Raw genomic sequence first — 14,342 nt, forward strand, 5'->3', positions numbered from 1 at the left:
GTTGGGGATCAACCGCTTATTGTCTCATCAAGCGACCTTTAGATGGATTCTGATCAACAACTCACCGTTGTCAAAGACTTGCCATTGTGGATGTCCAAAATCAAGCACAGTTTTCTTTTCTTTAGCTTGTATCTGCAAAATCACTCTTAATGATTGATTTATTTGTACTATAATAGAATAAGTGAACAATCAAACATAAGCCCGTCTAGCTCAGTTGGTAGAGCGCAAGGCTCTTAACCTTGTGGTCGTGGGTTCGAGCCCCACGGTGGGCGTTTTTTTTTTTTTTTATTGGTGTCCTATATATATAAACACGCTACAAAACAGACATTTTCGTCTCAATAAACGGATGTAATAACGAGCATTTACTTACGACGTGGATGACTTATTATTAAGGCCTTCAGATTTTCAGAGTGTTTCCTTTATTATCCAAAAATTGCATAATCGAATTTTAGTTAATTTATATATCATGATTTGATCCGTTCACTAGAAGATGTGTGGGCTACACGTGATCATTGGTTGTGCCAAAATTATATCACATCAAAGGTCGGATTTTAGTTTATATTCCATGATTTGATCCGTCACTAGAAGAATTGTAGGCTAGCTAGATATGATCATTGGATGCGCCAAAATTATGTCACATCATATGTAAACAATGGTCCGGGTAATATAATTTTGAAAAAACTTCACATACTTCATTTAAATTATCATCACACAATTGATAATATTCTCTTCAAATTACGAAAAATTGTGGATCGTTAATTTTTGTCAATAAAACAAAAATACTTTTATAAATTCAAAAAAAACTAATATTATATATATATATATATATATATATATATATCCTCTTCCTTTTCTTTCATTTTTTTAAAAAAAATGTATTAAGGGTATTTTTGTTATTAAGGGGAGATTGACAATTTTTGGCAATTTGAAGGGGACATTATAGCAATTAAAAGTTTAAAAAGTGTTGTCAATTGGGTGGTAGCTTGAGGAGGGTATGTAAACTTTTTCCTACAATTTTTTTCAAACTCATGTGGTAATCGACATGAGTGCCATGTTGTCCACATGTGCGAAAAAATTAAGCAATAAAATTTAAGAGATATGCTATAGTGCAATTTGACCCATAAAAATACTAGGTGGCAAGAGGTCATAGGCTTATCAGTGGGTGGGGGCTACAACAACTATAGATGGAGCCTATGATCTCTGCCACCTAACACTTTTATGTGCCAAAAATGATTATTTTATTGCATTATAGCATTTCTCAAAATTTAACTAATAAATTTAGTTGTTTAGTAGATGACATAGTTGATAGATACCAGATTAATTCAATATAAACCAGACCGAAAACCCAGTCGAATGGCTACCAAGGCCCGGAAAGCCCAATATGAGGCCCATAATCAGAAGACCCAAGAGAGGCCCGTGAGACCTAATAAAAGGTCTCTCCTCTCTCTCTCTCTCTCTCTCTTGTATGTTTACTTTTTGATATCCCAGGCGAGAAATTTGTTCACTTCCGTCTTGGGTTATATTAAGTACTTGTGACTTTTTAAAAAATTTGCATGACTTATGTGAAAATTAAAAGATAATTAATGTGCTTGTTTGGTTTAATTAAGGAACTCTAATGCAATTTGTTAATCTCTCTGACAAAGTGTTTTATAATGTCTCTGAGCGAATAATTTATATATATAAAAAATAATAATGAAATGAGATTATATATCTTCATCAGCTAGATTCCAGGGAATGATGCTATTTGCAATATCTAAGAAGTAAACTATATGAAGGGAGGACTTGGTCAAATAAAGCAGCAGCTGTTATTGACGCCTGCCTCTTCTTTCCATTGAAATATTAAGTCAAAGTGACTACTCTTGTCCAAGCAACTTATCTCAACAACAATCAAATTCTTTTTTCGTTGAAAGAAAGAATGTTGAATCAAAAATTCAGCTTCAGAGGTTATTAATTTACCAAATATTTATGAGTGCGGTTAGGATTATTATAATTTTTACTATAAGTCTCTTACAAACTAATTAACGTGATAGTTCATGTGACACTTATTATGTCAACCACTGAACAATTTAATTTGATTGTGGTTAACGAGACAGAATGACGTGAACTATCACTACATAACACTTACCACGTCAATTAATCATTAAACAATTAAATTTAATTATGATTGATGTGACAATGCCATGTTGACAGTCACGTTAATTTGACAGAAGTTATAGTAAAAGATATATTACTTCAATCATATTCCAATTTTGATACTATGGCAGTTAAGCTAGATATCTTATTGTAATATAAGAAGGCTATGATCAAATCCAGCCTTCCCACAAATTGAGAGATTTATGAAATTCATGTAATCCATCCTCTTCTAGAGCCGATAGGTTCATTAACAAACCATATAAAAGAAATTAAATTTCTTTGCTATGAATATGTTATTGCCATAGAAAAATGCTATAGGAACTCTAACTTTTACACTTATGAGCGCTTACTTCTTAAGGTGGCAACTGTAGAGAGAGAATGAGCAGATGTAATTAAGAGTTTTTGTAGTGGAAAGTTGACATGACGACTTCTACCTTAGAGAGTAACCACTTAGAAATGTAAAAGTAGTGGTAGTTCGTATAGTATTTCTCTATAGTCATAACATAACTTTGCACACCGACTTTAGAAATAACTAGAACCGTGCATATGAAGTTTTTCATTGCAGAGTGGTACTACCGTGAATCCTGTACTATCACTATGATAGTTGAATATCAATAGAAAGTAATATTATTTTTTGCATTTATTTATTACACTTATTTTACACCAGTTGAAGTAGTATATTTTAATATTCTTTCTTTTGTTTTTTTTAAGTGGTTGACATGGAAGACCACTCAAAACACACTACGTCAATCAGTGTAAAATAGGTGTGAAAAATAACATTACTCTTCTTCCGCACTTCAAAATGATTCGAAGCATTCAATGTATTCAAATTGCTATGTATATGATCATAAACTAGTCCAAGCCTAGCTCACCATATTTATTGTGGAAAATTACAAGCAAAGCTCCATATCAGTGGCTTGATTAAGCCTTATATATCAGATAGGTCTTGCGAAACTGATTCATCTCTAAACAATTTTCGTCCACCATTGAACAGGTTTAAACATGTTTACAAAGGGAACAATATTTATTAAGAATAATAACAGGATTTTGAGGTAGTGATCATTATTAATAGCTTTGTCGCTAATCTTTCTTCAAGAACATAATGTAAGTATGGATCTCAAATAAGCAAACTTTACGTACATTGTTTTTTAGCCTCGTTAAGACCCATTGCTCTATCCCCAATTTGCACTTTGCTACACCTGCTGGCCAAGTTGAGAACCGTCGAAGCAGATTTTTGGACGGTCAATTTAGTGAAGGACAGTTGAAGCATATTTTTAGACGGTCAAACTAGCGGAAGATCACCTGCAAAAAAGAAGAAAAACACTCTCTAGACCATCTTAAACTTTTTGTTAAGTTTTCTCTCATAAAATACCCTACTGACTCAAGTACTATGGGAGGTTTTCTATCAGCCCCGCCCCTTCCGGCCGTGTCACTTTGGTAGTTTTTTTCTTTGTTTTGCTGGTGACCCGTCACAAGTCTGGCTGTCCTGGTGACCCATCACAAGTCTGGCCGTCCAAAAATCTGCTTCAAACAGCCAGCTGCTAGTCCGGCCATCCAAACTAAATCTGCTTCAACAAGACCAAACAACTAGCTAGCTAGGTTCTTATACCTGACGCCTGCTTGCTGACAGGAACCAGATATTCAACCTTTCACCCATGTAGCAACACGGAGCATCATTTGATGCTCACCAAGAAAAACCAGATGCTTAACCTTTTACCCATGTAGGAAAAACGAAGCATCATGAGATGGATGTAAGGGACATCTGTTGATATATACTGTTCAGGGCAGATTGATCATTGAGCTAAGAAACAAGTAATTAACAAAAAAATAAAAAAAGTGGCGGCTACTAATTTGTATGGTGGTACAACTTACAAGACAATCATAAAATGCAGCATTATTTGGGACAAGTACCTCAAGATCTCACTTAGAATTGTCTCATTCATATAGTCAGATCCAGAGTACTTGTCCTTTTTTCTTGCTTCTTAGCATCGACGGGGCCTTCCTTCAAACTGGTAAGACTCGAGGATGATTGTGAGTACAATGACAGGGAGAGATTACTATCAACTTCATGATTCCTTGAAGTTAGCCTAAGAGAGAGATCCAAATCCAGCTGCTCGCAATCCAAGGCCTTCCTTTTGAACGTCTTCCACTCTGGTAGAATATTACTTGTTTTGTTGAAATCTTGTACTTGAGGTTGCAGATGATGATCAGTCGTAGGAGTACTCAATCTGGGTTGAGTTTGCAAAGATTCATGTTTCACTTCATGGGTGTTTCTCCAAGCTGATGATTGTTGATCACCGAAAGTGGTACGGAAATTGCAATTAACCCTATTGCTAAAGTTGCTACCAAAGAACTTCTCACCCACCGTGCCATAAAATCCACCACCGGAGGTTGAGCTACGGCCGGCAGGACAACCCAACAAGTTTTCATAAGCACTAGTCCAAGAAGCATCTCCAAATCTATATCTAGGAAAAGTTATAAAATCAAATTCATTAAAGAGATCAAAATTAATTAAGGTAGAAAAACAAAAAACTTTTTCTTGAACAAACTCTCGTACCGGAAATTGGAATTGTGGGTGGGGTTATACCCTTGAAGCATGGGAAGTTGGCTGAGGTTATAAATATTGCGATCTCCACTTTCCACAAGATGCCTATGATCGGCTAATACTGTCATGTGAAGAACGATTTTTTTTTGCATCATGAACTGATAAAGAAACCCTACCTTTTTTTATGTGCTGAAATTCAGGAAAAAAAAAATGGAAATTTAATTTGGTGTACCTTGGCCTGGATCATCAACCTTCTTGCTTCTGTACATCTAGTGAAAATACCCAAGTGAAAATACATGGAAAATTATATTAGAAAGAGAGAATTATGGCATCCCATGTTCATAAATTATGGGTAGATATGATATATATATATATATATACCTGTAAATGGCTCTTGACATGTGCAATACTTAGTCCTTTGATGTTCATCAGCTGAAGAACCATCTTTGGTGTGGCTCCTGCACCGAAACAATTAACAACATATGATGCAAATTAAGGCTTCAAATTAATCTCCATACAATTTAGATAATTTCTTGGGTAGAAATTAATTGAACTCACTATCATGTCCACCAAGTTTTTCAACAGAATGAACAAAACGAAGATGAAGATCAGGAGTCCACCGGAGCCTAGGCATCTTGGATCTAACATAAGGACGCACCGATGACTTCTTCTCGCTCTCTTCCACCGTGCTGTTGCTTGAGCTCCCTCCATTTTTAGCCTTGCTTTCATCATCATTCTCCCCGCTCTCGCTCCCCTCCTGATTATCATTTTGGCTTGAGAGGCTTATCTTTGAGCATTCCTCCATCATTCTTTCTAGTTTCTTCTTCTTCCTTTTGCTTGATTTCTCCAAGTAGAGGATTTGTGGCAGATGAGACAAAGCTAACACATGAAGGAATAATTAGGGATTAGGGCCCTTTGGTAGCTTGCTAAGAGATGAACTTTGTCATCTACCTTCTCTCTTCTTTTCTCCTCCCCCATGCTGGGACTTGATAGATCTTAGCAAGAAATAATTTACTTATCTTTCTTCTCAATACAAACTTAGCTACACTTCTATCTACCCAGATGGGAATGCAAACCCTATATCTTGACCCTACAACTCTCTCTCTCTCTCTCTCTCTCTCTCTCTATTTACACATTGTGTGAATGCTCATAGATGATACATACACATGCATATATGAGATGTACATTCATGTATGTATGTATGTGTGCGTATGCATGGATGTCATAATGATGGAAGATATATATATAGTTTGGCTCGTGTGAGTCCAAATCTTTTACGTGCCAACAAGAGTAGAAGGCATCTCTCTTGTAGACCAAACTCCTTGACCAGGAAAAACAATAATAGGGGTGGATTGGTGGGAACCAATCCCCACCTTGTACTATTTGCCAAGTCATAGTTAAATAAATGAAAGAGTATTTATCAGACAATTAAGTACGTTTTACTTTCCTCATTAAGGATTAAGATTAATTACAATATCTTCATTAACTTGGTGAAACTAGTCTTTTAACAGTACCCTTGTCTTGTTTTATTTGCTATTTACCCAACCAATTTAATTCCATCAATATAATCGAGATAATTAAACACACAATGGAATGTTGCATAGGTAAGTGATTCAAAATAAAGGATATTGTTTACACCAATATATATATATATATATATATATATATATGTGTGTGTGTGTGTGTGTGTGTGTGTGTGTGTGAAAATTGTGGGCTATATACATGACAAGACAACTCAAATATTATATCTTGCATGTATATATAAACAATTTTCAAGAATCTCATTTTAAAATATTATCTAGATCAATGAAATCCAATAAGCAAAGCTATATATTACATACATGTGTTTTTAATTTTTATATGCATTTTTAAAAATGTATATAAGAATCACATGTATTTTAGACACATCTTAATTTAATAGACTCCATGGAAGAAAAGCAATCCTTAGCTTGCTTAACACAACTTTTGGAGCAAAATACTTTTAGAAAGAATTGTAAACATTAAAAAAATTTGAAGGCTTTTATCTTTACTTTTACTCAATGATTAATACTTTTCAATTAAATGAGAAGCTCCCAAATCTGTCTTCTTAGAAGACTCCCCTTTTTGGAGGATTCTAAAATAAGTTGGGACTTCCAAAATACGTATACCTATGATCATCAGTACTTATTTCAAAGGCTTAACATAATATCACAGTAAAAATTATAAATTAAAATCTTGTCTAATTCATCATTCATGTGTTAGATTCTCATATTTCAATTAAATATTTTATGCACGTGTTAAGCATCTCTTAGTATATGACAAAATTTGATCTAACACATAAAGAAGAGTGTTAGAATATTAACTAAGAGTTAATTTGTAGGTCTGTTGAAAGACGGAAGTAGTGTAGTAGGACTCAATATCTGGCTGGTTGGTGGTTGATCGAGGCATGTGTGGTTGTGTGATGCTCTGTTGTTTCTGATTCAGACCCAAACTTTAAAAATAAGAATGAGATTTGCCTTTCGTCGGGAATCACGGGGTTTGTTCCTCCTCGAGGATTTTTGTGAGCTGGGGCTTCTTCACCCCTTGTCACCTTTCTAGGCTAATTGCCAAACTTTTTTTTGCTTTTTTTGTTTTTCATAAAAAGGAAAAAATAAAACACTCGAAATTTATAGTTGGCTGGGAATGTGTACGTTTTCGTATGATAAAACTTTGTCCTCCTTTATTTATATATTTTTTAAAATATTAACAAACACTTTTTCATTAAAAAAAAAAAATTAAAAAAACGACTAAAAACATTAACAATCATATATAAGGGATTGACTATTGTTGAATAATACTAAGTTCCCTCTCAATCTATCCAAAAATTTCAAAATCAAAGGGCCACCCTCTGGTTTCATCTTTACTTATAACCAAGTTGCAGTATTGAAGAGGTCGTGTCGGTTTTGTATTTTTGACAGAGATCTTCCTCTCCTTTCTGACTACTGATGGTCGGCTTTGTTGTCCTTTTCTGACCACTAAAGGTCGAGTCGGCTACGGGTGTTGTTCCATTGATGAAATTTTGTCGTTTATTACAGCCTTTTTTGACCATTTCGGTTCACTTGATGGGCCAAGTCATTTATTTGACTCATTCCCGATTGTTATTAGAATTTTTCTGTCGTTTTTGTTTGTGTTCATATAATTCCCCATCTCCTTCCCCCCACTTTGAATAGGAAAAAAAAAAATTGCAGTATTGAAGTTGGGAATTCTTTGTTATATATAGGGGGGGGGGGGGGGGGTGAAAGACAATAAAAAAAAATAAAAAGGAGAAGAAGAAAATTGCCTCATCAACCATGGGTTTTTAGTCAACAATAGCAGATTAATGTTATTTACTAAATTAAACGGGGAAAAGATAATCGTCACAAAAAAATTATTATAATATTATTTAAATAATTAAATCAGTCATTTCTCATATTATGGTATAAGAGCGAATTCGAAACTCGCAATCAAACAAACTTGCTTATGTTAATTTTTGATAAAGAAGAATATATATACTTAGGTGAGTATATAGCGCGTTGATCACAATCCTCAGTTAACTTTCATTATTCTCACTGCTGTTGATTAGCAAAAACTAAAGGATGTGGCACCCGCAGACTCATGTATTACCCAAAGTAGAAACAAGCCATTCAGGGGTTTCAATATGGAGAATTTCGAAAATCTTCTCATCATTTGGATGTAAATTTGGAAGAAAAAAAAATGATAATTAAAGAAATTTGACCTAATGTGGGAGCTTACTCGGAAAAATATTTGGGTACTATAATTTCTTACAAATTCATGTACATGATCAATGTCGTGGATTGGCACTACTTGAGTGCCAAAAAAAAAAAATAATAAAAAAATTATCAAGTTAATTTTCTTGTTTAATGATCAACTAGCAGTTTGTAAGAGATTTATGATAAATGTTATTGTATCCTTAGTAACAAACTTGTTGGCGACATCTTGGTTCCACCGATTGAGCCAAGGTCATGGGTGTCAAGCGTCCCACGATGCCGCTACAAAGTTTGAAACATCATCATTTTCATTTCAAGTGCAATAGAGAATATGAACTATTTCAAGATTTAGATTATATTTTATAGTATTTAACATTAATGTATATGTTGTCACGTCATTTAAAATTTTTAAATAATATATTATACGTATGTACATAATACTATATACACAGTTACATGCTATAAAATCTAATCGAAACATGCAATGAAATATATCATTCAATGGAGAGCATCCTGTTCCACGAAAAAGTCCCCTTCCCTCGTGCATAATCAACCTGCAGATTCACCAGCTTTGAAAGTAATATACGACCATCGAGTCATACTTTTAAGCTGCAACTTTTGGAAGAGAAACTTTTTTTCCTTCCTCCCACGTGTATTGGCCTGGTCTCAACAAACCGTGATTGATGTCATCATGATAATGTAGAGGATGTCTTTTCCTTTTTATGATCACGAAGTTCTTGAGAGCTGCCTATAGTTGCATGCTGTGCTTCCATGTCCATCTCATTTCTCAAAAATGGAAGCACCACAACTCCACAACTATATATATTACAATTTCCAGGATTAAATTAAAATAATAACAAGAAAACCTAAACTACACTAACTTTGAGTTTTCCCATAAGTTTATTACAGTTTCTTCCTTTTAATTCTGCCTACACTAGGCTAGCTTCCAAACACAAGTTTCTGGAGACTGGAGAGAACTTTTGTTGATGAATAAAGAAATTGATAGAGGCTAGAGCAACACCAAATGGATGGCGTGGAGAGCTCAGGAAAGATACAAAAATTTGCCCCATTAAAAACAGAGGATGGTCTGAAAAGATTCACTCCAACACCTAACCTGTGAGGTCAACGCCCAACAGTACTTCTGCTCCCTTTTTCTTTACATTTATATATTTTTATCCCATTATTTTAAGCTGCATGAGAATACGTGAACCTATTAATGCGGATCTTACGCATTATTTGAGAATGAGGATGTCTGTCGTCTTATACAACTTCCTCTCATATTTACCATTAACTATTCCCCAGAGAGTCGTGCTTTCTAATATTATTAACATCATGCCATTGCCATAACATGTCATGTCATGCATGCATGGCATGCACCATAATGATCTCGAAGAAGCTTCACGGCCACTGCTCCATATGCCTCCAAGCTCCAATGCTTCTTAATTAATTTGGTAGATAAATTAATTAAATGTATTCCCATCTACGCTATATATATATATACTATATTAGTACAAAGGATCGACAATATGCCATGCAAATTTTATAAACAAAGGAAACGGCCGGAAGCTTAGAATAATATTGTAGACAGACATCCTTTCGTGAAAGTCCATGCGTTTTCACTCATGAGCACTGAATCATGTGTCCAACGCATTTAAAAATTGGAAACGGCCAACAAATTAGTGAGTTGAGAAGCAAAGAACCTGTTAATTAATTTGTTCCCTTTTCCCTCATTCATGTTCCGGAAATTACGTTTCGGGTAAAATCCAGAGTGAACGAGTCAGAAATTCTTCCGTTAATCGCTTTCTAGTTGGGTCTCGGAGGTTTTTTTTTTTTTTTTTTTTTTTTTTTTTTTTTTTTTTTTTAAATGTAACGTGCATGATTCATCACGTACACCTCATATGCATATAAATGAGAAGCAGAATATATATCTACTGCTCTTGTAATGATTTATTTTCTTCGCATCCAAATCAATTAATTTTTTTTTTTAAAAAAAAAAAAAAAGAACAAAACAATATACCTACCGGCGTTTGCATTCGTATAAATTAATTAAATATAGTGCATTCATACATATCTTATGCTTATTGTGTCAGCAAATGCATGGGGGGTCATGCCGAATTTCTTCGCTTATATATAATATTCTTATATTCAAGCAGAGTGTTCACTTCAAGACGTATGCATGGTTGGCAGGGTAATATTAATTATTAGTAAATCATTAAATATTTAATTCACGTCAAAGGTGAAAGTTGTCTTATTTTGATACAATATGCATCTATCGGGTCCCAGCTTATAATGTTACATCTTACCTATTATTCCTATCTCCTTTCATTTAAATTCCAAAATTCTTTACAAATTCTTCCAACTATTATTATAATTATTATCGTTACTATCATTTGCTAAACATTTGTTAATTTCATTGATATATATTCTGTTTACGCTCATATCAATCTTTATTATAGTTTTTACGACAAATTTCTTATAAATTAACATAATTATCCACTTTATATTTATCACATCATGCACTAGATAATTAAATTAATTAATTTATCAAATTTTGTTACATAATATTTTCACCAGAGTCATGTGGATTGCCTAGTACTTAATTTTTGTAAAGGTTTTGGAGTGTAGATAGTACCCCAAATATTTTCCTAGTTACTATCTTAAACAGTCCAGGGCAAATATATCTATATTTAAAAGCTAATAATTATTCAGTGGGCAGCTAATTAATCTCGTGAATAACATGTACGTTCTTGATAGCACTGTTTTATCGATACTATAGCTAAGATTACAAATCAAAATTGTTGACCCAAAGGAGGAAATTAATGAGATTTCAAATTAAATAGGGTTTCGTGAATGAGTGCTATTAGAAGTAGTACAATTTTTATTATAATTCTCTCATAAATTGAGATGACAGTCTACGTAGTACTCATGTAAACTGTTTTGTCAAACTTTATTGTTCAAATTTTCACCTCTAACACATGAATTTATAAGAAAATTGCAATAAAAGTTGTATAGACTATACGTAGTACCCAATCGGGCCAATCATTTTGGTTCGGGAATTAGGCATGGTTTGACATAAAGTTGGCTCCAACACCTTAATCTGACACATCTCTTATTGTCACCCAAAATATATAGAATTGGAAAATTATGGGGTCTGGAGTCAAATTCATATATAGAACGATTTAATCAATATTGGCTGCTTTATGTTAGTGTTACTAATTTTGTTTTTATTGTTTTTTTCTATTGTAGGATTCCTTCCCCATACCCCTACAACATCGTAGTTTGTTATATATTATTAATCTATCTAAAATATAATTATAATTCCATGGTCATTGCACCATAGCTTTCTCGTAAGTCAAATGTCCTCAACCTCTTTTAATTAGATAATACTTGTTCTTTTTTTTCTTTTCTTTTCTTTTTTTTTTTCTTTTTTCTTTCTTATGATTTAGACGGGTAGATATCCTAGTCTCACCATTTTTTAATGCTAAATTTATCCTACCCTCTCCTATTTATTAATTAACAAATAACTAAATAAATAAAAAAGGACACCCCATCAATTTGCTAGTTGTTAGAGCCTCAGAGGAGTCCACTTTTCCACACAAGCGTGCCATTCGAGGAAAGCACTGCTTATCTGTGAGAGAGAGAGAGAGAGAGAGGGAGAGGGAGAGAGAAAGGGGTTCAGAGATAGGAGGGTACCCCTAAGCCCTAACCTAATGTGTGCATGAGTGCATCATCCCCTAATTGAAATTGTCTCCTGCATTGAAAACATCATTAGAAGTTTTTTTGCTAAAAAATAAATGGTCAAGATTGTCTCAAGTGAAAAATATCTAGAATTACCCTTTAATCTTGTAATTTTGACAGTTTATTTTTGCATAAAATTTTTTTAGTAATTTTTTCATTAGAGTCGAGCCAAAGTCAAAAATGATAAAGATATGGTGGGATTCATAATGGGTATTCATGTCGAAATTTGTAGCTAAGTATGACCTAAATTGTGGCCGCAAGTAAGAAAAGAATGAAGAGTGGCTGTTGAAGTGTCCAGATACCTCTTTGACAACTAGGATGGTTCTCATCATTTTCTTAAAAAATAATAAAAAAGAAAAGAAAAAAAAAATCGAACCTGTTGTGTATGACGGGCCAAGTTCGGACAAAGGTTTTAAAGATCCCTTAAACAAGCCAGTCCCGGAATGCCCAAACTCAACTCGGCTTGACTCGTTTGTATTAGGTACCCATCTCTGATCTCTCAATCCAAATTAACTAGCTCTCTAAAGATTAGTGGGATGGAGAAGGCCCATGTTTAAGAGTTGGACATCACAGGCTCACAGCAGTAAAATCATGGGCCACATTGGTTCTAGCCAATCTGAAGCCCAACTTGATGGGTTGGCATTTTTAAGTAATATAATCAGGGGTGTAGATTTGGGCCTCACTTGAATGGGTTGGAAGTGTTAAGGTCCATAAAAGCAGGCAGACGGGAAGTAATGTCCATAATCCCTAAAAAGTAGTGAGATCATAGAAGCATTTGTCCTGTTTCCACATCAGAAATGGGATCCATGTGCAAAAAGAATGTGGCTGTCGACGTGGCTCGCGAAGAGCCTAGTGCTGGCTGTCCGGTTCACAAGGAAGAAGTGAGGCCCATTGTGATTAAATTATTGAGAATAACGTTACATCAAAGCATAATGTCTGAATTGGATAATGCCTCTCATTTTCTATATATATATATATATATATATTTTATTTGTTTATTGAGGATGCTATTCTTTTGGAAAAAAGTTTATTGCTTTTTTGACAGCTGGCACCTCAACTACACCTCCATTATGATATGGACTGCCCACGGGTTGCAGCCTTGCAGGTTACAGGGAGAGTGATGCTTCCCATACCTTAAGCTGATGTGGCAATACAATGATGTGGAACTAATTATAAAAAAAAAAAAAAAAAAAAATTGAAAAATACTTTAGTGTAATACAAATATTATTTTTGACCTATAAGTCCAAGGTATCACTAGGTTATAGGTCCTATTCGTAGTTGTTGTGGTCCTACTCACTGATTGGCCTATAGCATATTGCCACCTAAAATTTTTATGGACAAAATATAGTCTTGTTATTGCATTATAACATATTTTAAAAAAATTATTTAATTTCTCTTAGGGTGATCATGGCCATTGGATCTTTTGAATTTTATGGTCCTAACCACCCCCACCTTATTTTTTAGGTAACAACTCTTTCAAGAAAGGTCTAATGTTTATCTCTTTTAAGTATTAAAAAAATAATAATAATAAATAATACTATAAACTATACTTTTATCTCGTTACAATTATTATAGTAAAAAACACAAAGTATTTCCATGTCTTGTGTACAAGTCTACCAAAATGTCTTAATACTATATAATTTTATTGGCATGCATTGAATTATTATTATTATTTTTTTCATACACCTTGAAATTCAACGTTCAAGACGATAATTTATGTCAATGGCAGCATTTTCTTTCTAAGTTTTATAGAATATAACTAAATGATTAGAATTATAAGCTTTATTTAATAACATTTAACCAAAAAAATAAAGTATTAACAAACAAAATTACACTTTTTTTTTTATGGATTTAAACATTTGAAATAAAAGGTAATTTAATGTATTATTATAAGAGAAATGATAAAGGCACTACTTTTTGGCCCAACTTTTTCTTTATGTGGTCATTTTTTTTTAAAACAAAATTAAAAATTTTTAAAAAAAAATTCTTAAGCAATAACATCCTATGTGGTCATTTTTTTATTTGGTATTTTTTTTGAATGGTCTTTTTCTTCATAATAATGACCATTTTTTTAAATGACTATTTTTATGAAGAAAAATACAATTTTTTTTATATAAAAAAAAAAATACCAAATAAAAAAAATGGTCACATTTGATGATATTGCTTCAAAAAAAATTTATTTTTTATTTTGTTTAAAAAAA

At 33.4% G+C, this 14,342-nt stretch overlaps 1 protein-coding gene and 1 non-coding gene across 2 annotated transcripts; one reads left to right on the top strand and one right to left on the bottom strand.

Moving 5' to 3' along the window:
• The first annotated feature begins 199 nt into the window (after nucleotides 1-199).
• On the top strand, nucleotides 200-272 carry TRNAK-CUU (transfer RNA lysine (anticodon CUU)). Its single transcript has one exon. It is a non-coding gene; the product is annotated as a tRNA-Lys (tRNA).
• A 3,634-nt stretch (nucleotides 273-3,906) lies between these two features.
• LOC132162512 (myb-like HTH transcriptional regulator family protein) lies at nucleotides 3,907-5,677 on the bottom strand. Its single transcript, XM_059572744.2, has 5 exons — nucleotides 5,237-5,677; nucleotides 5,060-5,136; nucleotides 4,911-4,947; nucleotides 4,691-4,799; nucleotides 3,907-4,598 (listed from the first exon to the last, which is right to left on the bottom strand). The coding sequence occupies exons 1-5, from the start codon at nucleotides 5,484-5,486 to the stop codon at nucleotides 4,073-4,075; spliced, it is 999 nt and encodes a 332-aa protein (XP_059428727.2). The 5' UTR covers nucleotides 5,487-5,677; the 3' UTR covers nucleotides 3,907-4,072.
• Between the last annotated feature and the right edge of the window lie 8,665 nt (nucleotides 5,678-14,342).

The sequence above is a fragment of the Corylus avellana genome, chromosome 10 (assembly GCF_965113065.1).
Source record: "Corylus avellana chromosome 10, dhCorAvel1.hap1.2, whole genome shotgun sequence".
Classification (NCBI taxonomy): domain Eukaryota; kingdom Viridiplantae; phylum Streptophyta; class Magnoliopsida; order Fagales; family Betulaceae; genus Corylus; species Corylus avellana.